The 24,568-nt window shown below is 35.0% G+C and overlaps 3 protein-coding genes across 5 annotated transcripts; 2 read left to right on the top strand and 1 right to left on the bottom strand.

Annotated features, from left to right (window-relative positions):
* The first annotated feature begins 1,420 nt into the window (after positions 1-1,420).
* On the top strand, positions 1,421-7,085 carry LOC106662410 (doublesex- and mab-3-related transcription factor C2-like). Its single transcript, XM_014386482.2, has 6 exons — positions 1,421-1,503; positions 5,114-5,310; positions 5,375-5,507; positions 5,562-5,732; positions 6,488-6,617; positions 6,684-7,085. Exons 2-6 carry the CDS (start codon positions 5,143-5,145, stop codon positions 6,781-6,783), a joined length of 702 nt encoding a protein of 233 aa, XP_014241968.1. The 5' UTR covers positions 1,421-1,503; positions 5,114-5,142; the 3' UTR covers positions 6,784-7,085.
* A 5,267-nt stretch (positions 7,086-12,352) lies between these two features.
* LOC106662543 (alpha-amylase 1) lies at positions 12,353-18,207 on the top strand. Of its 2 annotated transcripts, XM_014386716.2 has the most exons (12): positions 12,353-12,593; positions 13,790-13,992; positions 14,466-14,611; positions 15,111-15,282; positions 15,337-15,452; positions 15,508-15,638; positions 15,707-15,829; positions 16,122-16,231; positions 16,286-16,502; positions 16,561-16,676; positions 17,881-18,036; positions 18,115-18,207. In XM_014386716.2, the coding sequence occupies exons 2-12, from the start codon at positions 13,849-13,851 to the stop codon at positions 18,148-18,150; spliced, it is 1,467 nt and encodes a 488-aa protein (XP_014242202.1). In that variant the 5' UTR covers positions 12,353-12,593; positions 13,790-13,848; the 3' UTR covers positions 18,151-18,207. The 2 variants fall into 2 exon arrangements, with proteins under 2 accessions (XP_014242202.1, XP_014242203.1); XM_014386717.2 differs by lacking the exon at positions 13,790-13,992 and having other exon boundaries at positions 12,356-12,593.
* A 48-nt stretch (positions 18,208-18,255) lies between these two features.
* LOC106662544 (40S ribosomal protein S27-like) lies at positions 18,256-20,711 on the bottom strand. Of its 2 annotated transcripts, XR_001339915.2 has the most exons (3): positions 20,411-20,711; positions 18,580-18,859; positions 18,385-18,502 (listed from the first exon to the last, which is right to left on the bottom strand). XR_001339915.2 is itself a non-coding variant. In XM_014386719.1 (2 exons), the coding sequence occupies exon 1, from the start codon at positions 18,857-18,859 to the stop codon at positions 18,605-18,607; it is 255 nt and encodes an 84-aa protein (XP_014242205.1). In that variant the 3' UTR covers positions 18,256-18,502; positions 18,580-18,604. The 2 variants fall into 2 exon arrangements, 1 of the variants encoding a protein (XP_014242205.1); XM_014386719.1 differs by lacking the exon at positions 20,411-20,711 and having other exon boundaries at positions 18,256-18,502.
* Positions 20,712-24,568: the final 3,857 nt, after the last annotated feature.

Raw genomic sequence — 24,568 nt, forward strand, 5'->3', positions numbered from 1 at the left:
CAAATAATTAGGTAGTTCTCAAATAATCGATCTTGCTGGAGTAATCTCAAGTATAATTGAACACAAGTAGTCGAGCATCGTCGTCCTCAATTGGTAATTAATCGAGCAAAATCAGAAATGTTCGGATAATACAAAGAAAAACACAGATTTGCTTACTTCAGAACAAAGTGACTAACTCCAAAACAGCAGAGGAAGAAATTTGCACCTTTCAACAATAAATACACCACAAATAATCAGGTAGTTCTCAAATAATCGATCTTGCTGAAGTAATCTCAAGTATAATCTTGTAATTGAACACAAATAGTCGAGCATCCTCGTCCTCAATTGTTTATTCAACAACTAAAATCAGAAATGTCCGGATGATCCAAACGTTACCTTAATGGTTTGACAATAAATCAAACAGCACGATGCATGCAGCAAATCGATTTTGGAATCATTAGGAACATTGAAAATTAAATATTTAAAAAAATCGTAGTACTCCTGGGCTTAATAGCTAAATCAAGATTTTATATGATTATTTCGGAAATGAATTTTTCCCTTTGATTTTGTAGGTGTAAAAGGAAAATATTTATCTGGGTTATATCACTCAGAATGAAATCATCAACAAGGCAACGCTCCTAACACTGCTCGTGTGTTGAGGTAGGTGACATCGAAAATTTCAGGTGTTTCTACTCACCATATGCAACAAAAACTTCCTATTAACCCCTGTTCAAATCTCAGCGGTAAAGAAGAATTACAAATTTGGTTATGTTTTTTAATTTTTCGACTTAGGTCTACAAAAATTGCTTATAAACTTAAGAATTACTGACTAGAAAAATCTGGTTTATGCCACCTGAAAGAACGTTAAATTTGCTGTAAGAAAACCTATTTACATTGCAGAATTGATAAAAAAATTCGAAGTTGATTTTACTCTGCGTTATAGTGTTGGGTTATAATAAATATATTTAAAATTTGGTATACACGAAATTTTTGATAATGGCATTCGCCGAAAAGTAAGTGCTTTACTACTCTCTGATTGATTCCAATCCTCAAAGTGTTATTTTATTATGGTTTCACTTACGCTAACTTGGTTAATATTACTTATAATTTGGTCGTGGATAAGGAATATTGCCTGCTTTTAGAGGTAAAGTAAATATTTTACAAATTGACATTGCCTCCAAAATGGTTCACTATGCGTACTAAATACTACGTAAAATTAAGCAAAGCTACAAATTAACACTGTATTACTTTTGGTTTCGGATACTTCACCGAAAGAGACGTCGACGAAGCCGGCTAGAATTTCGTGGTGGGGCTTATAAACCAACAAGGCCCACCCTCGTCGGAGGATATCCTGAAGGGGCCGGTGCGGTCTATCGATCGTCAGATACATTTTATGTATCTTCGAGATGGTAGCTAGAAGAAGACCAATGGGAGCTGTGGGCGGAACGGTAGGCGTGGAAAGAGGACCAGTTGCGGTGAAAGGGTGCCAGTCGACCTCGGCAGACCCCTTCTTGCACTATCTCCGTAAGTCAGTCCATCATTTATGATTAATTATTTATTTTCTATTGCGTCTTATTTTAAAAACTTATCTCGACCAATTATGAATCCCTGTTAGCCATCAAACAACTTTAAAAGTTAGCCTTATCTATGAAGAACAAAAAACTGCTAAAAATTAAATTTTTGACAAATTTTTCTTCTAATCAGACTACTTTTATATGATTTTTTTCTATTTGTAAATATACAGGGTGTTAATCTGAACGCATAGGACATTTTTGAAATTTTTTATTTATTTTTTAAACCTAGTGGAAAATTTCAGTGAATTGTCGTTCAAGAACAAAACCTAAAAATTGCAAAGGATACATCACTAGATGTACTTTTATGTCCTGAAAACGTGGTTTTTTGTAATTGAAATCCGACCAGTAGTAAAAAAGTTATAGTGTTTTTTTAATGTCATTATTGTAAATTAATTAACCCCGTTTGTGATAGTTAAACTTTTTTTCAAATAGGATAATGATTGCCAGACATTAAGTATTAACAATTTTGAGTAAAGTATATTATATAACTCGCGAAGGAAAGACAGTATGTACAACTTTATATATACAAATACAAAGTTACAGGTACATATTTTTTTAAATTTGATGTTGAAAATAATAATAATAAGTGGGAAGTTTATGGGCCAACAAACAGCTGAGGTCATCGCCGGCCCTCTACGTGTTTTCCATCTTTTCTTTCCTTTCGCGCATATTTTGTTTTAAACTGCAGCCATTTGAGCATCTCGATCTGGTTACTGACTCTCTGATTTCAGATATATACTACGTTGATATTCTAGAATGCTAGTCTCTCGTTTGTACCTCAGGTTGTCAAATACAGAATAAAAACAAAACATACAATACATATCTATACATCACCACAAACATAGATGTCTGGTCACATTCATTCCCCCAGAGTACTCGATATTCCTCGGGGCGGGGTTATAAGCAACCCCTTCCTTTCACGCTAATAAATTACTTTTACTCTCCAGACGTCATATACTCACCCCAGAGTACTTGATATTCCTCGAGGCGGGGTTATAAGCAACCCCTTCCTTTCACGCTAATAAATTACATTCATTCCGATAAACTAACACAAACACAACACTCGATAGAAACATAGAGGTCTGGTCACTTTCACTCCCCCAGAGTACTCGATATTCCTCGGGGCGGGGTTGAACCCTCTCCACTCTCGCTAATAACTTACTTTTACTCTCCAGACGTCACACACTCACCCCAGAGTACTCGATATTCCTCGGGGTGGGGTTTAATCACCCCTTCCTTTCATGCTAATAAATTACATTCATTCCAATAAATTAACATAAAGTCAAACACAAACACATAAAACTATATACATTTAAAAATCCCTATAGCCCTGAGGTACCGGAACAGCGATCTGTGCCCGCTGCCGTGCCCCAAGACTACGCACAGGTCCGATGATATGCCAAAATATTGTCTATATACATCAAGCCTTCTGCACTTGAAGAGGTGCTCGACCGTTATTCTATCCTTACATAACGGGCACCTACGCGGTCGCTTTCCGGCCAGAAGGTGCCCGTGCGTTATTCTCGTATGACCTATGCGTAGTCTTGTCAGTATGGCCTTTTCCCTTTTCGAACCGTTCTCCGTGGACCAGGGACCGACCTCTTTCTTAACCTGCCACAGTTTGGCAGGGTTAATTCTATTTCTTCGAGCCCAGCGGGTTTCCCATTCTTTTTTTTACTGAGTTTGAAATTAGTAGTTTTAGGTCCGCTGGGCGTATAGGTTGGGAATCGTCGTGGGGCATTCCAGCGGCTCCTTTGGCCGCCCTGTCTGCTTCTTCGTTCCCGGCTATACCTATGTGGCCGGGAACCCATGCCAACACGACCTTCTTCCCAACTGCATCGATCCCTTTTAACTGTTCTTTTATCTTGTTTATTAAGGGGTCCACGGAGGCTCTTCTCCTGAGCTTCTGGATCGCACTGAGCGAATCGGTACATAACAAAAAAGAGTTGTTGTTTTTATTTTTTATCGTGCTCAGTGCGAGGGATGTTGAAAAAACTTACAGAATTGTTGGCAATTGAAAATCTTTATTTTCCTTCTAGGAAAATTTGTCGTTTGGTCAAAATTTTCTAAATAATGTCTATAATAGTCCTTAAATGAAATGTAAAAGTGATGTTCATGAAAATCCAATATTTACTATTCGTTAAATTTATATAATTAATTTCTATTTACTTATTTATTTCACGGTTTCCCAACGTTTACAATAAAAATTTAAAGGTTTGAAAAAGGCATAAATTTAAAAATATTTAAATTAAAAAATTTAAAATGAATTGAAACAACAGCAATGCATTTTTCAATGATAAAATGTGCTGCTTCTCGGTGCAAAACATAATTTGGCATAATTAGTTCTATGGAAATCAATAGAGAATGAAACTTCTGGACTTTGGTCCTACACTGTTCTCCATTTTCCTAAAACCTTTATACATCGGCTTCATATCGCCCTGATCCTCCTGGAGGATTGTCCGGAACGTTTCTGCATAAGATGAGAGTTAAAAATTAATGCATTTTATGAGAGTATATAGATTGTTTTTCGGTGGAAAATTCTAATAGAAAAAAATAAAATTTTATTTACATACATATTTGCAACCATTTTTTTGTACAGAATGATACTGGTCAATGAGATTCCGAGCGTCTCCCAAGGATACATAATTTGCATAGATTGAAACTGGTCTCATGAGATTCATATAATTTTTCTGAATAAATAATAATAGTGTCATCAGCGTATTTTCCCAGAAATGTTCAATTTTAATTATTCGTTAATGTAAATAAAGAAAAAAGATAGGACCTAAAACTGTACCCTGTGGCACACATATTAAATATTAAATTTTAGTTGATAATAGTGTACAACAGAAAGATTCAGTTCTATTTTTCTGAGCCCTATCAGAAAGATATGACTTAAAAAGATTAAGAGCAGTTCCATTGATACTAATATTAGATAATTTTTGAATTAGTATTGTATGATCAATAAGTCAAACGCCTTCTTAGTATTCAAAAAATGCCTACAATCTTTTTTTTTTAGCAACCAATTAGTTTTGTTAGTGACTTCGAATAGGGTTTTGTCAAATTTTGCTGGTTTACTAAGAAGAAAACCAAACTTATTATTAGAAATTATATTATTTTTGCAAAATTTAAATAGTTGAATTTTCATACATTTTTCCATGTTAAGTTATTGATATCTAATTTTGATCCATTTTTAAATAATGGTACATACAAGTGTTCTTTTAAAAAATGTTGGGATTATCCCCAGTGAAAGAGACAAATTAAAAATATGAAGAAGACATAAGTTAAAATCAATTTTATCATTAAGGTTCTTAAACAATATTTCAAATTCTTCAAAACTATTTACCTCCATATTAAACACCTTATTTATGAAAAATGAGGGGTTTGGTTTAATCATTGTGCTACTTCTAACTTGAGTAACCAGTAAACTTGAATGAAGACAAATTTCATGTAATTAACCTGTCTTGACGCCGCAGGTATTGTTTACATGTCTCTGTTTCATCCACCATAAGAAGAAATACGTTTGAAATGATAGATTAATAGTAAATTACGAATTTTTGCAGTTCCACCCTTCCCATAAATAACTGGATTTATGAATTGCGAAGAAGAAAGAGGTACGAGGAAACCGAAATGCGCCCGCTGTCGAAACCATGGCTTCATCGCATGGCTGAAAGGACACAAGAAAGACTGTCCTTTCTCGACGTGCAACTGCGCCAAATGCGGCCTCATAGCCGAACGTCAGCGTGTCATGGCGAAACAAGTACGATTTCTGAAAAAATTATCATGTTTTTGGTTGGTATTTTCACGGTTCTGGACGTTTTCAGGTCGCCCTGAAAAGGCAGCAAGCGGCCGAAGATAACCTCGCTTTGAACCTGAATCAAGCGGTCACTGGAAAACGGTTCAGGTACCTTCCTCCAGGACCGATAGTCTCGTCTTTACCTTTAACCTCAAAACAAGGTATACGTACAAACATGCCTTCCTTATTCGGTTTATGACTTGTATGCTTATTAGAAATCCCCTCCGTGGAAAACGACAGGGAAAAGTCAGCTAAAAGACGCGCCAGTCTTGAACTCCTGATGAAGCTTTGTCCCGACAGGAAAAGATCTGTTTTAGAATTAGTCTTCAGCAGATGTGACGAACAGCTCATGAGCGCCATCGAACTCTGCTTGTCATCAATTAAAGGTATATTTACTAGACTTTTAAATTACATACCGCCATTTTTTTTATCTAATTCAACTTTCAAAACTAACTCTCCTTTTTGGAAGAATGGTTGAAGAAATAGAGGATCGAAATCAAACCAAACATAAAACTTACCTTCCTTCTCCTACAATTCTATTCCTCTCCTAGCAACCAATGTCGTCCACTATTTGGGACTTTACATCAACAAAAGCCTTTGGAACTACAACCTCTTATAAGAAAAGGGCTGAACAGATGATATAAACTTCTCAAAAGACGTTAAGCTGTCCTTCCTCGCTTACACATCACTACTAAAACTATTCTGGACGTTCTAATAGAACTGTGGGACTCAACCAAGCGTTCCAATCACTAAAGAATCCAATTGCTCTTGTACTAAGTCCTTTGAACCGTTGCTCATGCTCCCTATTTCGTATCCAACCTTACTATCCCCATATGTCCTCGAACAGCCAAAAGTCGATACAGATGTCCCGTCATGCCCTGGATCATTATAATCTTCCCTTCTTCAAACCTTAAGATATTAAATAATAACGGAATGTTTAACCCTTTATGGATAAACAATCGTGTTGGTTGTATAGTAATTGACAGAATGTCTTCTAATCAAAAATAATTTTACATAAAACCACCTTTACTTGGGTTTTTTAAAACGATGATTGCTTATGGTAGCAATTGCCACGCGAGGATAGTAAATATTGTTATCGTCGACTTAAGTCTTTTTATTCGGATACTTTTGTGCTTTGCAGATCGCGACGAAGAAACGGAAGTGGAGATGCACAACTCTGCTTTTCAACCTCCGGCAGCCCACCAGGCGTCGAGGGCGTTGCTTCCTCCACCACCGCCACACTATTTCAACGCCTGCCTTCCTCAGTTTTCGTAAGTGGTGAAAAAACGCATTTCTAAAAATTGTAAAAATAACGAAACTTTGGTTTGCTTTTACAGCGGATGCCCTTATTACACAACACCGAGTTTCGGCTTCAACTCAGTCCTCTTGCCTCCCCCTCACGACCTTCTGTGCGATCAGTGCAACAAAAAAGATTAAATTTAGAATAACCCAGGTTGAAATATTAATCATACTCACATGCAATGCCCAGTCATATTAATTTTTATAAATATAAAACATATTAGTCTCTTTAAAATAATCTATAAGTTAAGTACAAAATAATTTAACATACAAAAGCATAAAGCGTATGTCGTCAAGGATTGAATTCAAAAATTCAATTTTCGATTATGTTCATGGACCTTCTAGCGTACGAGTAATTTCATTTGATATCATATGCGCCACAATTATCCAAATGTGCAATTATATCTAGTGCAATTTGTTTGTATTACTGTTTGAACTAAAAAAACTGATGAAATGTTTATGTATACTGTTAAATATACAATTTTTCTTCTTGTAATCGTTGTAAAATCAATTTTCCCTGTCTCACATTACGTCAAGCCTCGATATTTTAATTTATTTGCTGCCAAAGTCCAGGACGAAAATCCTTGGCCGGGTTGAAATGATAATAAAAACTCAATTTTTAAGTTAAAACTCAGGTTTTTAAGTGATTGCTCGGTAGTGAATGCTCGTTTCTCACCGAAGATGGCGTGAAGCCGTAAAGCGTCTGAGGGATTTTACCATTAGAGTGCATGGACCCAATAATATGGTCCAATGTCGACGTCGACCATTGTTGCGCTGAAAACAAATTCTGTCTCCCATGCACGAATGCTCTCAATACTCTATTATATCTATGTGTGTGTGTAACTTATTCTCACTCTCTCATTGATCTCATTCATCCTTTCATTTCTCTCTCTCTCTCTCTCTCACTCTCTATCTCTCTCTCTCTCTCACTCCCTCACTCACTCATTATCAGACTCTACTTCATTCTTATTCTCTCTCTATCTATCTATTTATCTTCTTACAACGATTGACTTACTTAGCCACATATCAGCTGCGTGATTGAATTTTAATCATATTCCATATCAAGCTTGATTGTTTCAAGGGTTGCTTGTCCCTATTAATTATACATATTTAGTTACTTTACTCTACTAGTTAGACGTCGCTGGGTTAGTTGGTTCACAATACTGGTTACGTACCGCGAAGTTATTTTATTCTACTAGTTAAGGGGCTCTAGGTTGCTTGGTTTCTTGACTCTGCTAATTACGAGTCCCTAAGTTCTTTCATTCTAGTAGTTAGGCGTTGCTAAGTCATATTTTCTACTTGTAAAACGCCGCTAAGTTGCTTGCTTGCTTAATTCTACTGGTCACGTATCACTAAGTTGCTTTTTCACTAATATTTACATCGCTAAGTTGCTTTGCTGTTTGACTCTACTAGTCACGCATCGCTAAGTTGCTTTTGCTCTAATATTTACATCGCTAAGTTGCTTGGTTGTTTGACTCTTGTATTTAAACTTCGCGAAGTTACTTTCTCCTTAGAAAGTTTACAATCTCCTTTCTTCACCTTCTCTCTCTCTCTCTCTCTCTCTCTCTCTCTCTCTCTCTCTTTCTCTCTCTCTCCCTCTCTCCCTCTGCAACCTATCAGTTACCCTATATAGGATATACATTTATTGTCCCAATTGGTATGTTAGTCCATGTGAGAATGATCCATGAGGAAAAGAATGAAACAAAGAACAAATTTTCATTTCTTCTTCTTGTTATGCTTTTCGTAGAAATGTGTCAGAAAGATCATAAAAAATATGGTTAGAGTTATATTCTACTTCAATTTCAGACGAACGGTTTTGATTGTGCTATTAGGAAAACAACACACGACTGTTAAAGTCCAACCTTTTCCGCGGATAGGAATTTTTCGAGACGGCAATCCCCTGAACAAACAGAGGGTCGCACTTGGTAATCCGTCTTAGTTGCTCTAGGCAAGGGTATACCAAGCGTTTCCCCGCCTGACGAAATAAAGTCGGTTCACGTCCGGGGCAAATGAAATGAACCCTGGTAACTTATATTTGTCTTCCACCCGGACGCCCCCGGGTTGCTTGCACAACTCATTTGAACCGATCCCCCGCAAAAGAAACCAACAGTAAGTTTCTCGTCTTTTCGGTTTGAAAATGAAATTTCCTACAATTAAATGAGGATGAACAACATAAATATATTGTAAAACTTTAACAACTCTGTACTCTAAGTCGAGATCTGTCGACTTGCTACAAAATAAAATAAAATATAAATAAATTAGCCACTAGCATTTAAAGCCTATATGTAAATTTCGCCCTACCTTTTAATTTAGCATATTTTCTCTGGCAACTTTGTTCCCCATGTTCAAAAAACAACTCACCACAATAAACATACGCCCTTTTCCGCCGGAATTGTTTTGATTCCCAACCCAGTGATGTTGTGCGTGTGTGTGGGCCCAGATGTGCACCATGGTAAAAACAGGGACCACACATTAAGGGGAAGGTGTTGAGTTTCCCTGATTGACACACGTCCGTCTCCCGAATGAAGTCCAATTCCGTTTCTTTTCCCTAAGAAACAATAGACCGCACTTTTAAAAATAGGATCGGGGAAAATTTCTTTAAATTACGAGATTTTCCTTTGCCTTTTTTTATTTTTAACCTAACTGTATTTCAAAGACACTTAGTTTTTCATCGCTATACCATGAATTTTATTTTCATTGAATCAACGGTCTAATTTTAATTAATTATTTAGACTAGATTGCGAAACATCGCCGAGAATCTGTAGATGATCTATCCTCTCGGATATTCCAGGTCCGTCTGTTTTCGCAGATTTACGATTTATTTGCCTTTGATTTCTTGATTTTCATTCCTTACGTAGGTTTGACATGATCACGAGATAATTAAAATTCTACGCATGAAAATGTCAATGTTGACATAAAACCAATATTCGCTGTTGGTCCTCTGCTTCATCAAACCCTTGTGCAGGATGAGGCTCTCTGGGAAAAAGAATTATTCTTGAAACAAAATTGTATTTGGCGGCTCATTTGTTGCCTTGACACCTTTCTAAGCCCCCGGAGATATTTATAAGGGAGATGAAATTAGTCGGCTCGGTCAAGTGACAGCTTAATGGATCTCTGTTTGTTTTGTAACATTGCCCTCTTCAGAGGGGAAAGATTCAGACTATTTACAATCCCGGGGAACGGAAAACTTGCTTTTTTATACAGCAGAACGATAGATAAAATATTTTGTATCTATATCTTTGACGATATGGTCGTTAAGAAGTAGAAAACAAAATTCTGAATTTCTCGCCATGGCTCCAAGCTCCAACCCGAAATATCTGTACTTCTGACAAAATAATGTCATATTTGAAAAAAAATTAAATAAATATCAAAAACGATTCAATTACATTTTAAATATTTATGTACCAAAATATGCAATATTATTGTGTATTAGTCAGCAATTACTTAATTTTTTTCACTGTTTTCATGAATCATGAGAAACATTATTTAAAATTGGTTTATGGCTATTGTAAAAATATAAATACGAAGGAAATTTGACAAATTTTTCGATTGGGAAAGCTAGAAAAACGTTTGGAGCCGTACATTCAAATTTCAAATGAGGTTTGGCAACAAGCAATTCAATATTAGACTAATACAAGCCAGCGTCTCACAAGGGAGCATTCTTGGTCCAATCCTTATCTCAACATTTTCACTGCTGACTTTCCCATTACAACTCACACTATTACCACCTACCTGAAAAACCACAATTTTGTCTTCTAAGCAATCCTCAACATGCAATAACATCATGAATTTATCAAAGACCGATACAAAAAGTGGAGGACTTGACCGAATGAGGAAAAATGTACCTAGAGAATTCTGTCGACGCCATGATTCAAAAATTCAAATTTGATCAGTAAATGCTTAATCAAAATACCCTATAGAGCAAACAGGGAGAAAGGGATGTTAATGCCGATTATATGTGGTTTGCAGGCAAAGCATGCGTATGGTGTTGGTACCTATGGAAATAAACCAAAGGCTAGAATTCATATAAGCCTTACACAATATGCCACTGATTTTCTGGCATGAACACTAGCCAGTGAGATCAAAAGGCTGGGTGTTTCCAAAAAAAGAATTGCTATTTACATTTACTTTCAGGCGGCATTAAAGGTTACTTCATCGGTAGTAAAGTCTTGAGTCGTTTGGGATTGTATACTACCCTGTCAGATATTGGGACATCAAAATTACTTCTTTTCTTAACCAGGATAGAGGGGCAACGAGAGGGCCGTAAACAGGCTAAGGAACGTTCCATAAGGAAGAAGAAAAAGCAGTGTCCTCTGTTGGTGCGGTAACCGATAAATTAGCCAAGGAAGGTTAAAAGTCCATACCGAATTATCGAAAACGTAGATCCATCAAACAATAGGTTAGGAATAGTCATTAATTCAATGAAAATGTATTCCATGACAGATGCGTGCGAAAAAGTTTATTGAAAGACCATCACGGAAGCTTACGGCAGAACTGCAAAACCTAGGACTTGTTACGACTATGATATTTGGAGTTCTAACTGGACACTGCAGACTCCAGCGGCATACGTATTCGGCCCAAGAAGAAGAAATAGCAGAAATGTATTCTGCTGGTGCAAAAGGCTGTAAAAGCTGAGATTCTTACTCCTGGGAGAGGAAAAGCCAATGCCTGAAGAATGCATAAATCCTAAAGAAAGCTTTGTGTACTGGTAAAAAGCCTTAAGCTTAACGAAGCGCTCTAGACAATAATCGAGATTGTATAATTGACCAATATTGATAAACTTAACCTAGTGACCGTTTTAAAAGTTTTGCCCTCCACTTTTCATCAAAACCAAGAAACTACTGATTTCCACTCAAGCACTTAGGAATTTACCTAGACAGCAGACTGACGGAGAAATCCCACACAAGATTTAAGAGACAAGTAATGGAAGACTTGGACAACTAAGAATACTTTTAGGACTTAAATCTGCTTTGAACGTCAAATACTTGAGTGCTTTGGACTTGTGGAGTGGAACTGTGGTCTTCCTCCAAAGTCCAAACCAACCACTATACACCGCAGTCAATCCTTCCAATCGAATGACCCCAATTTGTCCAAGCACCTAATTACGTCGCAAACTTCACCCTACCTTTTGTCAATTAACTGATCCACTTCCAAAAGTTTCACACAAAGTTCTCGATCCATCCTCACCCAATTGACCTTCCAACACTTTCCCACTCCGAGCCGCCTTAAAAAGATTGATTTTCATGCGTCCTCCGGGTTCAGTGTATGTAATGTAGACAATTAATTTGTACAGTCAATTTATTGACCAAACCTTTATGTTATCGTCAAAGATGATATAAAATTGGGTGACCTGGAGATCATACTGCTACAAGAAAAACAAAATATATCAAAGAGAGGAACAACTCTGAAGAACTCTTTCAACCTTCTTTATATTAACTTTCAGGAGGCACTTTCAGAAATAATTAACTACTTAGTTTTGATTTGTTGTTTGTAATTGCAGCATAAATTGAGCGACTATTCGTAAATATTTACGTTTTGAATAAGGTTGGATGAACAGCTTTCAAGAAGTGCGAAAAGGTTAATACTACAACAGTGCGAAGTACTTTTAGATAGACGGTTCAATTTTATATTTCTTTATAGAAGAATACAACAAATAAACACAAGTTGTGTACTTTTTCTCCGAGGGGGAGGTGCAACCGGAGAAATCAAGTCGGCTACCATTGATCCAATGATTGAATTAGACGTTAATCCAGTTTGCCTCTCCTGTTTATCCGTCTCATCTTCCAGTGCAAACATTCATAACTGATTTACTCCTGTGTTTTTCTTTGCTGGATCATGTTCTGATTGATTAGGCGAATGGGGATACGGAATCGATTGGAAACTCAACCGAATATCCTTAGAACGACTTCGTTTGGGGCTGTTTCGAGCTGAAGTGTCTTGATACCGTGGTAACAGATTTATTTTCAGTTTGGAGAATATAATTTTTTTTTAAATATAAAAGCTCTCAAAATATGCAAGTATATCGTTTTCTTAATTGGCCGTGGTAAAAATAAAAAATATGTAAAAATTATATAAGAATTCCCCGATTTAACAACCGTACGGTAATAAATTATTTCATTTTTTAAAATAATTACCTGTGTTTTGTTTATTATTTATCAATAAATTCGCAAAACCTTCTACTATTTCCTCTTATTTGCTTTTTTTGTACCATTTTGGAGCTGTAGAGTTGAAGTTCATCACATCATCTGTGATCTTCATGTCACCATTTTGTACAAGTCTGTACCGCTCTAGTCAAGTCTCGCCCAGTTCCCTTTGAACTTTTTTTACAACTTGCACTGTGTCTTAAGCACGGTCCTTTTGTTTACATTTAATTCGGCGTGTTTATTTCTTTTTTTCCATTCTATTATACGTTTGTCTTGGATTTACAGTAAGAGGCCACGTTCTGGTACCAAGGTCTGAGCAGAAAATCGTACAAATAATACAAACTATGTTGAATATTTCAAATAACTTAATAGTTTAGGATTTTTTTAAATCGTTTGTTTTCTTTGCAATCTCTAGTAAAATGGAAGTGGATTTTGGTTAAAACTTCAGAAAAAAGATAATCACCCAGTTCAAAATTCTGGAATTTTTTTCTGAAAGATCTTCAAATTTGACATTGAACAGTTTTGTTGAACTGATCGACCTGATTACTCAGTCAGTCCATTAATTCCTGGTTTATGTTTCGCTCAGATAGATTGTTCAGATTGTATGGGTACATAACTAAACCACTTGTTTTCAATATGGAAATGAAATATTTCAATTCTACAAAATATATAAATAACTATTCAGAAATCGTGAGATGCGGTCTGGAGGTCATCTCACGATTTCTGAATAATCATCGACTAACGGTCGCTAATCACCACACATATATAAATAACAACAAAATATATAAATAACGATATATTTAAAATATAATTATCATTGTCATTAAGCGACAAAATGTTTTCTGGTTTGTGATTATCATAATAATGAAAATATAAATACTAACTCTGACCTAATACCTAATTATCACACATAGAAATCTTCACAAGGTCAATCCATCTCTTAATAATATCATAATGAAAATATTATCTCAAATAATTTGATTTCCCCCATTACAATGTAGATAGTGCCCGCTTGTCGTTAAGGTTTATATAGCAGTACCAAGCAGATTAGTCCGAATTTATGGCGATTATGAAGATATTTTTAGCGTTTCTCCTCATTAGTGTAGCAAGGTGCACAATTGTGCATCTCTTTGAATGGAAATTTGACGATATCGCAAGGGAATGCACCTCATTTTTAGCACCATACGGATACACTGCAGTTCAGGTGATTTATTCATTAATTCTAGAGAAAGAAAATAATTACTTTTTGTAAAAAGAAATTATTATAAAGAAATAATTATTCTAATTAATAAGTGAAACAGAACAAACTCAAAATGCAAATTCAAGCAAGTTAATATAAAAACCAACAAATTAACATAGCTTAGTCTCAAAATTTTCAAGAATTCCTATTTTCCTTTTTTGTTATTTATTTATTGTTTACAATCTAACCTAAACTCAATTGTTTGTGTGCGAATAAGAAATAAATCTTGACTCATATGATGCTTTTGCCAATAAGTAGTTAAAAAACAATTTCAAAAAGAATACTTTTATTTTTTTCTAATATCTGGCTTTAAATATCAGATATCCTTACAATAGTTCAAATTATTAGTTAGTTGTAAGTAGTTATTTGCTATAGTCCTTTGTAGACAAAATCCACAATTGTTTCCAAAGTTTTGATGCTGTAATTTGGCGTTAAAGGTTTCTCCAGTTAATGAATATGCTGTTCTTGAAAACCGTCCGTGGTACGAGCGTTACCAACCTTTCTCGTACAAGATCATTTCAAGATCTGGGAACGAGGAACAATTCAAAAATATGGTGCGTACTTGCAGCGCCAACGGAATAAAGTAATTATGATCTGTTTCCTTTTTAAAACTTCATATTTTCGATTATGGATAATCTTGTGTTTTTAGGCAAATTCCAGAAGGCCTAGGCAATTTTTTTTTTAATATTCGTATTTATGTGAGAAATTGTTAATTTAATCCTCACATAAATCCTTCCATCATCTTGGCTTGTCAATCCTTGATGCGTTGGTCAAGGGACAACATAAAGGTTTATGTGAAGGGATTGAGAAAAAGCAAGATAAAATTCAATTTCCTCAAATGATTTCCAAAGTTTTGAAGCACTAAGCACTAAGCACTTGACTAAGCACTTCAAAACTTGTGAGGAGACGACTCAGAAAATGAAAATGTAAAATCTAACAAAAAAAACCTTCTGAAATTGGCTTAAAAAAAATACAAAACTAATTAATACTTTTAAAAAATCAATCACATCATCTATTATAAATTTTAAAATTAAAGCATCATTTTCGATAAATGTTTAATCAAAACTTCAATTGTTTTCCAGGATTTATGTTGATGTAATAATAAATCACATGAGCGCAACACTTCCCGTAAACACGAAAGGAACAGGGGGTAGTGATGCAGTTACAAGTAAAAAAAATTATCCAGCAGTGCCCTACACTTCGGACAACTTTCATCCCACATGCTCTATTAATAACTATCAAAGCACCACACAAGTAATCAAAATTTGTAATGTTTAGAGCGCTCTGATTAATTTTTTATTAACTTAGGTACGAAACTGTGAAATTGTCGGCCTTCACGACCTCAATCAAACCATACCTTATGTTAGGAACAAGATATTGCAGTATATGAACCATCTAATTGACTTAGGCGTCTCAGGCTTTAGGTAAATTGATTTTGACAATTTAAACTTGAGCTTTGAAGACGTTTTTAAATTTAAGAATAGATGCAGCAAAACACATGTGGCCTTCGGATCTTAAAGCTATATATAATAGCTTAAAAGATCTCAACCAAAATTTTGGCCATCCACAAGGCTCTAAGCCATTTATATATCAAGAGGTCATCGACGAAGGTAATAACATTGAATTAAAATTTTTAATTAAAAGTCTATGGCTTATAAATTTATAACTCAATGTATAGGTACTGGAGCGGTAAAATATACAGATTACAAAGACTTGGGACTCATTACTGAGTTCAAATACAGCGATGAATTAAGTAAAGCTTTTAAAGGAAAGAACAAATTAAAGTGGCTTAGAAACTTTGGTAAGTTATGTTTGACATAATTAAAAATGTTAACTATTGAAATTGCAAAAAATTTTGCATAATTTACACAAATGGTATTTTGACCATCACTGGGTGTCAGTGTTTGGGAAGTTGGAATGTACCAGCACATAGCTGAAACGAGTATGAGTAACATAACCCATAAGCATGGATCAAGCTGGGTCAACACGAGTTCACCAACTTTGTCATGTTATAAAATTAAAAATAGAAAATTTATGCTGATCGACTTTTTCTTAAACAAATTTTCAATTTCAATTTATTTATATTTATATAGGGGAACCTTGGAATTTCATGAACTCAAAGAGCGCCATAGTTTTCGTTGACAATCATGACAACCAGAGAGGCAATGCCATTTTGAACTATAAATCTCCAAAGCTCTACAAGGTGAAACACTAAAATCTACCAAATGACATGTTCAAACATTAATTTATTTTAAAGATGGCCGTTGGCTTCATGTTGAGCTGGCCTTATGGTACAAAAAGAGTGATGTCAAGCTTTGACTTCAAGCAGTTTAACGATGGGCCGCCACACGATGAAAACTTTGCTATTAAAAATGTCACCACCAACGCGGACCTGACATGCAACAACGGCTGGATTTGTGAGCACAGGTGGAGGCAGATTTACTCCATGGTGAAATTTGATAAAGTGACAAATGGTATATCTGGGTGTACAAGAAAAAAACAGCATGATTATGAAAGCGTACTGTTTTACAGGAACTCCTGTTACGGATTTCCAGGATAATGGCGCCAATCAAATATCATTTTGTAGAGGAAATAAAGGATTTGTTGCATTCAATGGAGACAATTTCAACATGAATATTAGAAGAAAGGTAGTTATTCATATTTCTAGCATAGCCAAAAATTATACGGTCGCAACCGAATTGGGACTCGGCTAAGTGAAAGGTCTCAGAATGCAAGACACAATTCGGATAAGGGAGTATGGCACTATTGGGACGAAGAGAAAATTAATGGAAAAACAAGACAATTTTGATTTCTACAAAATACAAATACTAAACATGAAAAAAAACAAATACAAACGCAACTTTTTAGAAATGGTTTACATTAACAGACACGAAAACAAAATTAATTACAGGACAGATACATACAAACTCAGCCAACATCATAAAACAAGTAAACTATTAAACCTTAATTTTATATTTCTCTTTCCTTCGAAATCATCCTTAATAATTAACTTCCTTTCCAATCAATTTAATAGTCTAAAAATGGCAAAAAAAAGGGAAAATTGGAAAGGTAGGTTGAGATGTGGAGTTGGTGTCCGAGTGGATGAAAGTTTCGATAGTTCAAGTGTTAGAGCAGCAGCGTATTGAGTCGAAGGTTGTGGGTTTGAATCCCACTCGTCATATCTTTCATTTCAACAAAGACCTTACATAAAAAAAAAATATAATACTGGACAAGGTTGAACATCTTAAACTTTCAGTATTCAGCTACTTAACTTAATAAACCTAATTAACAACGAATGTACATTAAATATTGCTAAGCCAATGCATTTGTCATAGGGTTATCAGCAATGACAGATGCCCCAAACCCTATCTGCAGTCTTAATTGATGGTAAGACCAGTTAATCTTAAGACAACAACTTTTTCATCTCAACCAGTGCCTTACATAAAAAAATAATTCCTTACCAACATTGAATCTAATTTAGAAAATCCTCATTCTAGACTTCTTTTGAGTTAAATAAAACTGCCTATGATCAAAGAAAATTTCCAATTTTGCGCGCACCAACAAAATTGGGTCAAAGAACTGCAACAACAATACAATAATAGTAATACGTTACATTTCATTCATTCATTCACTTTGACGAAGTGCAATTTTCACAGCACCTAATTTCCATTCTGAGACCTTTACCAGCTAAATAATGTATTGTTTATATTACAAATGTTAATATTGCAATAAAATTTCCATGCGTCCTAATTCCTTAGTATTAGCGTCCCAATCGTATTCACTTTTCGTCCCAGTCATTTGTCCCAATCGTTCTGCAACGTAATTTTTATTTAAAATAAATATTAAATTTAGGTTTGTTTGCCGAGTGGCACGTACTGCGATGTGATTTCTGGTCTCAAAGGTGAAAATAAATGCACAGGCAAGATGGTAACGGTTGACAAAGACGGTTTAGCCGACATCCAAATCAATTCAGACGAAGAGGATGGACTTCTTGCTATCCACACTGAGGTTAAAAATTACATTCAGTAACTTCAACAATTTTGCATTATTGTAAAACTATCATAACAAAAATTTTTATTTTTGCAGGCTAAACTTTCTACACAGAATGTTCTGGTATTTTAATTACCTGTTGTATAACATATATTTTTACTACCTAATTATGTAATTAGCCATTAATTTTATAAAAGTAATAATGATTTAAGAAATATGAAAATAAACACAGTTGTATGGTAAATGTCTTGTATTTTTTAGATTGTGTGTAGCGAAGAATTGTTTGATTATAAATAATTATAAGCGGAACAGAAAACCATTTCATACAAATATCTCTGCTTTTACTTTTATGTAAGAAAAATAAGATTTGAGTTTTTTAAAATATTTTATTAAACATTCAAAAAGTAATTAAAATTAAGAAAATAAGCAATGGGAGAGATGTCTTCCAAGGCTAAAGACTCATACAGACATTCTTCAACACAGCCTGCAAATAAAATTTTAAATTTGATTTAAACAATATATTCAAAATTAAGACAACAAGAATATAAAATGTAAACTCACTGAAACAAAAATAAACTGCTACAAGTCAATAAGGTTTTCTCCGGAAAGAACATCCTTCCGTAAGCCTAGCCCGGCCCCCTGTTGGCTGGCAGAGATATGTAGCACAGCGCGAGCAGATGACCCTACTCTGGGCATGGGAGAAGACCGTCGTTATGTTAAAACACCCAGGGCACTTCACATCCATAAAGTACGAGTTCGGGTGCTGCACAAGTCGTTTTAATTTGTGTTTCTTCTTCTCCTCGGCCGCAGGTGGATTTAGAAGATCAACCGTGAGAGGCATCTAAGACAAAAATTGTTACAGAAATTATTATATTTTCAACTCGATATAATTATAGCAGCGTATGAAGAAAATATCAATCCCTTGTACAATACACTTTTATTATTAAATAAAGCTAATGATCATTTATTCTTGAGTAGCTGATATTTGTATAGTCTTATGACCAAGATCAGTGCTTATTTTCTGATTTTCAATGTTAGAAGTATCAACTATTTTATCATTTCACTCACTAATACTCTGAATCAAAGTATCTTGATCCAGAGTTCTTATTTTCGGACTTCTTAGCATTGCTAGTATCCGATTGGTAGTCAGAAGGTCTACACCTATGTCATCCTGCTACTAGTGGCCTGGGGATTGAACGGTGATGATGCTGCCTGCGAAAATGTTTAAATGTAGCTCCAGCTGAAGATGTCTGAGCAGAATTATGAAGCGATTGGTACGGCATGATTTAAATTGCACTTCCACAAAGATCACACATGTCGGCAGTCAAACGCATCACATTCCAATCAGATACTGATCATAAGGAAGTGAAATGAAGAGTAGCCCGTGTGCGGACAGCCTTGAAATTTTTCTTGACTGCTCGAGAAGGAACTGTTTTTTATTGGTTAGGTTCCTATTGGTTTTTTATTGGAAATTTTCTTTCCAATCGGTCTTATCCCAGTAGTTTTTGAAATGTAAAATTAAAACATCACCATCAGGGCTAAAAAAAATTTTTTTTCCCTTAGCCACCTTGGCTTCGTGAAACTTTAATTGATATATTGAATTTTTTTTTTTTGTACAAATTGGAAAACACTTGGTGGAAATAAAATCACTATCAAAACAGGCAGAGGAGCATTCTACCATAAATTACTACCAAAACTGGAAAGTGCCAGTGATTCAGTTTTGTCCTCGTTAACCTTAATTTTTGAGCTTTTAGGTGTTACAATACAATTATCATTAATTAGGCCATTTAACCCATTCGGCATGGCTTTGTCGAGTTGAAATTTGGAATATCTTAGTTAAACATTAGTCTGAAGAAAAACGGCCTCGTGGCCTCAAAATTGCGGAATTTTCAGGCCTCGTGGCCTCAAAATTGCGGAATTTTCTTAATGTGGGGGTAGAAATTTAGACAAATAGAATTTTTCACAGTTAAAGGTGTTTGTAATTGTTCGTCTGATAAAAAGAAAGTAGTGTAAATAGTCTTGAGAAATTTAATAAAGTCGTTTTTTGGAGTGATTTTAAGGCGTTTCCTCCAGTTTACGGCCGCCATTGCAGTTTCCACGTGTACATAACCTAAGAGGGTCTTTTTTGCCTTTTAATTGCATCTTTTCTTTCTGCTTAATTAATAAATATTAGCTATTTAATATTTTAGTTCATCATTTAGATGTGTGATAAGACACGTATTTACCAACAATCAACTCATGGAAGCAACAAAAACGATCGAAAATAGGGCAATTTTAAACCGGTCCAAAACGTTGGACTTGACAAATTTGCGAATTCAAATTGCTTACTTTTTCGCTTAAAGTTATTTGTTGTAATCTGTAAACTTGAAAAATGTCTCTAAAGCCTACTGACCGTTGCAATCTATCTGGATCGTGATGGTTTCAGACGTTCCGCACTCCTCGGGGTGAAAAAATCTCAATTGCCAGGCGAGAAGAGTCCATAAATGAAGAGGGGCAAAGGGTAAGAGAGCATCCGAAACCGACACGCTTTCGGCACGAGAACAGCTGACAGAACCAAATTTGGAATCGTCACATGTCCCAGGTTCCTTACGACTTTCAAAAATAGCAGCCGTATCTGGTGTTGTATTTAAAAGGGTCGATTTTGGATTTTTTGCCGTCTTTTTCTCTCGCGCTTGAACCGCCATTCTTTTAAGAACTGTTAGGGCCGAATTTGCAAGCGGTCATAAAATTAATAATAAATTGTGTGTACCACTGGCCAAAATGTCATCTGGAACAAGACTTCAAAATTCAAATTAATTCCCTCTCCGATATCAACAACTACAAAGTCATACAATTAATAAAATAAAAAATAAATACTTTGTTAATAGACCAGCTCAAAAACAAGCTTTCTATTGATCAACCTAAATTTTAAGTATACACTTAAGTTTACATATTTTTTAGTAAAATAGCAAGCAAGTCACAAACAGACATTGTGCTCGTTTTCCGGTTCTTTTCCTTTTAATTCTCTAGTAACAACCTATTATTAAGTAAACATAGTTTTATATTGATGTAAGATAAATGTTCAGAATTAATATATATTTTGTTTTAGTCATACAATTTTATAGTTTATAGTTTTTCATTCTATATATATTAGTTCGTTCTTTATATATTACATAATTTATAATTTGAAATTACCTTCCATATTGGTCTGTCTATCGCTCTATGCCTACTGATTTTTTGTGAGTCAGACGCGTTTTGACATTTTCAATGTTAAATTTTTGAGTTTTAAGTTTGACATTTTCAATGTTATTTCTGTGTAGTTGTAGTTTTAAATAATAAGTTTTCGTGGGCTGTGTCGGTATTGTTTGTTGGTGTGTTTGATGGATTGAGTCGGGTTTTTTTAATTTCTAGTCGCTCTTTTTGATCTTCGGTCCTTTTCCTTTTTAATTTCTGTAAAGTTTTAAATGGTGCAAACGATGTTCATGATTTACTGTTTATTAGTGTATTTATAGTGTTGATTGTGTTATGTTCATTCATTTCTAAATTTTCGAGTATGTTCATTTTTCGTCCTTTTTTCGTACGTTGTAATGTAGTCCATTATATTTAGTGGTCTATTGTCCAAATTACATCTTTTAATTAATTAATCTTTTTATGTAAGGTTTTGGTTGAAATAAAAAGCTAGTGTCACGAGCGGGATTCTCACAGGATGTCACGATGGCTCAAGTGGTTAGAGCAGCGGCGTATTGAGCCGAAGGTCGTGGGTTCGAATCCCGTGACACTAGCTTTTTCATTTCAACCAAAACTTTACGTAAAAAGATTAATTAATTGTGATGTAGTTTGATACTGGTTTGTATTGCCGATGGTTCGTGGTTGTTTTGCATTGGGTGAGTCGCGTAATTCGATTTTCCGTCGTTATCATGAGCAATTTAATGTGTTCCTGTATTTGTCTTTTATTTTTCGTCCTGTCTGTCCTGTATTTTTTTTTTTCTAGTGGGGTCTGTGGGTAATTTTTCTATTGTGTTTATGATTTTCCGTGCTGTTTTATTATGCCTGATTTGTTTTTTGTACGTTTTTTTCCAAATGTATGTGATCGTGGTTCATTTAGTAGCTGTTTGTCTGGAGTTTTGTTTATGTATTTGTGTACTATGGTTTATATTATTTTTTGTTTTCTTACTTGTCTTTGGATAGTGAGTTTGATTTTAGTCTGTCCGTTCATGTATTTCAGTGCTGCAATTTTTTTCGGTGGTTTGATTAGTCTTTTATGATGGCTGTTTTTTTTATAAGTCAAGCGGAAGTTTGTCATTTTTGTGATCCGTAAGTTGAGGAAATTTATACTGTTATCTTATCTTACACTGTTATCTGTTGATATTTCTGAGGTGAATTGTATGTTCTCTTATAATTCTCAGGTCTGTCAGTATGTTGTTCATGCTATTGTTGTTGATGTCTACTATGGCGAGTAGTTTCTCATGAAAATGTTGTAAAAATGAATGTTCCTTAATATTGTACAATTGCTGTAAATGTTTGTCTTTCATGGAGCGATTGTCCATTTGTAAATAGATAAATATCGGGTTAGGTGGTAATTTTAGGTAATTTAATAATAGTTTAGGCGTTGACACGGCGCTCATCACTGTAAGGTGAAGGTCCCGGGTTCGAATCCAGCTGTCCTGCATTCGAACCCGACATACTAACACAAATTTCAAAAACACCGGCACCCTGAGGGTTTATATGACCTCTGCTGTTGCGAACTCTCTTTAAAAAAAAAAAAAAGACTTTTTCATGCATATTTTTCAAGGTTATTATAAAGCAGTTGATTTGGTTTTTAATTTAGGATAAGAAAATAATATTCAAGGTCGTATTAAATGAAAATTAGGTACATAAATAGATACAAAAACCAAAAGACGTCAAGCAAATTTTTTTGAAAAACGAATTCTAATTCATTTTAAGCACCCTTTAAAATTTTTAAATATTAATTTTCATAGGAAACAAAAAATAGACATTTTTGGCTAGATTTATTGGGGATATTTTTCTCGCCGATAACTTGTGTTCCACTATTTCTTAATACCTCTGGATTTTATTCAAATTCAAAGATATTACAACCGTTAGAAAATTTAATTTTTTTTATCTTTAAGCCTTTGCCAACAAAGCTTTGATTTTATACGTGATACAAATTAAGATGAAATCTTAAAGGTTTTATTTTATATCCACGGTTTATTTACGGATCGGTTATATTGTCTAACTCTCTTTAAAAATACCTATGAATTGTTGAAGTCGTTTCAAAGTTATCACCATGTTACATATTTTCGCAAAAAAATCGAAGGCAAAACATTGATTTTCCTAAAATTGTGAATTCAGTTTTTGTGGGGTGGAAAAACGAATACAGGACTTATATGAAATTTGCCATCAAATTTGAAATTTTGGAGAATTGAGGACTTATTCCTAACCCATTGTAGGATGAACCTACGTTTTTGGCAATTTGGTATGCCTCAGAAGGTTCAGGGACGATATATGTTCGTGTGTTATGATCGAACGTTCCTTGACCAATATGTGGCTTCTCGTCGCACTCTGCCTGGTACCCAAACAAGTGTAATTTTGTTTTTGTAATGTAATGTGTAAAAAAAGGCTCAGGGCTGAAAGACGTCCATCGAACATTGGTCAATTTATCTATACTTTATCTATTGGTGTACTCGTTGCTTCTCTTTATTTGCACAGGCCTGTCTCTGCTGCTCCGGGTCTATACATATGCCCCACGGAGTCTGCAATGTCCAGACAGTAGTTCTACAATCATTACAGTCCTTACAAGTCTTAGCTTTAGTATTTGTACCATTAGTTTTTACGATGGTCCTTTAATGAACTTTTGCGCATCTGTCCTCGAATACATTCCCATTGAACCGCCGAATTACTCTTAATCCGTTTTTTGATGGATCTTACGTTTTTGGCAATTTGATATGCCTCTAAAGGGTTCAGGGGCGATATGTGTTCCGCTCGAACTTTCCTTGACCAGATTCTCAATGTACTCTGCTTTGTTTGCCCTGATACCCAAAACAAGTGTAATTTTGTTGTTTTCGCAATGTCTAACTGGGCCGATCGTGTGGCATTAATTAGAATAAATTACCATGGCAAGAAGTTGAAGGATCACCTTCGAAAGGACAGATGATGTCCTTTTTAATTATCCAACGACCAAACCACAAATCAGCAGCATACAAGACTACCGAAAAGATGTTGAACCACGAAGGACCGGCCGAATTACCATAGTTTCACTTCACCAAACACCCTTAATGCACTATAGTATCATTTTTTAAAGTCTTTCTCCAAGTTAAGTTTAAGAACTAGGCTTCAACAAATGACCAAATGTAACAAACGTTTATACCGATGCTTTGCAGCATTAATAATTGTATCTACAGTTTACCCTATTTTAAAAATATAGGATTATCATTGTGAAGTTTGTATTTCTATTGTTTAGCGCCTCGATGTAATCGTACCAATACGTCAGAAAATTAAGGTGCTAAAGTGCCCTCTACCAAGCACATCCCTACACTGTACTTGGTATAATTACAGTTCTCTGTGTAACCAT

The sequence above is a fragment of the Cimex lectularius genome, unplaced genomic scaffold (genome assembly GCF_000648675.2).
Source record: "Cimex lectularius strain Harlan isolate CLEC.00 unplaced genomic scaffold, Clec_2.1 scaffold43, whole genome shotgun sequence".
NCBI lineage: Eukaryota > Metazoa > Arthropoda > Insecta > Hemiptera > Cimicidae > Cimex > Cimex lectularius.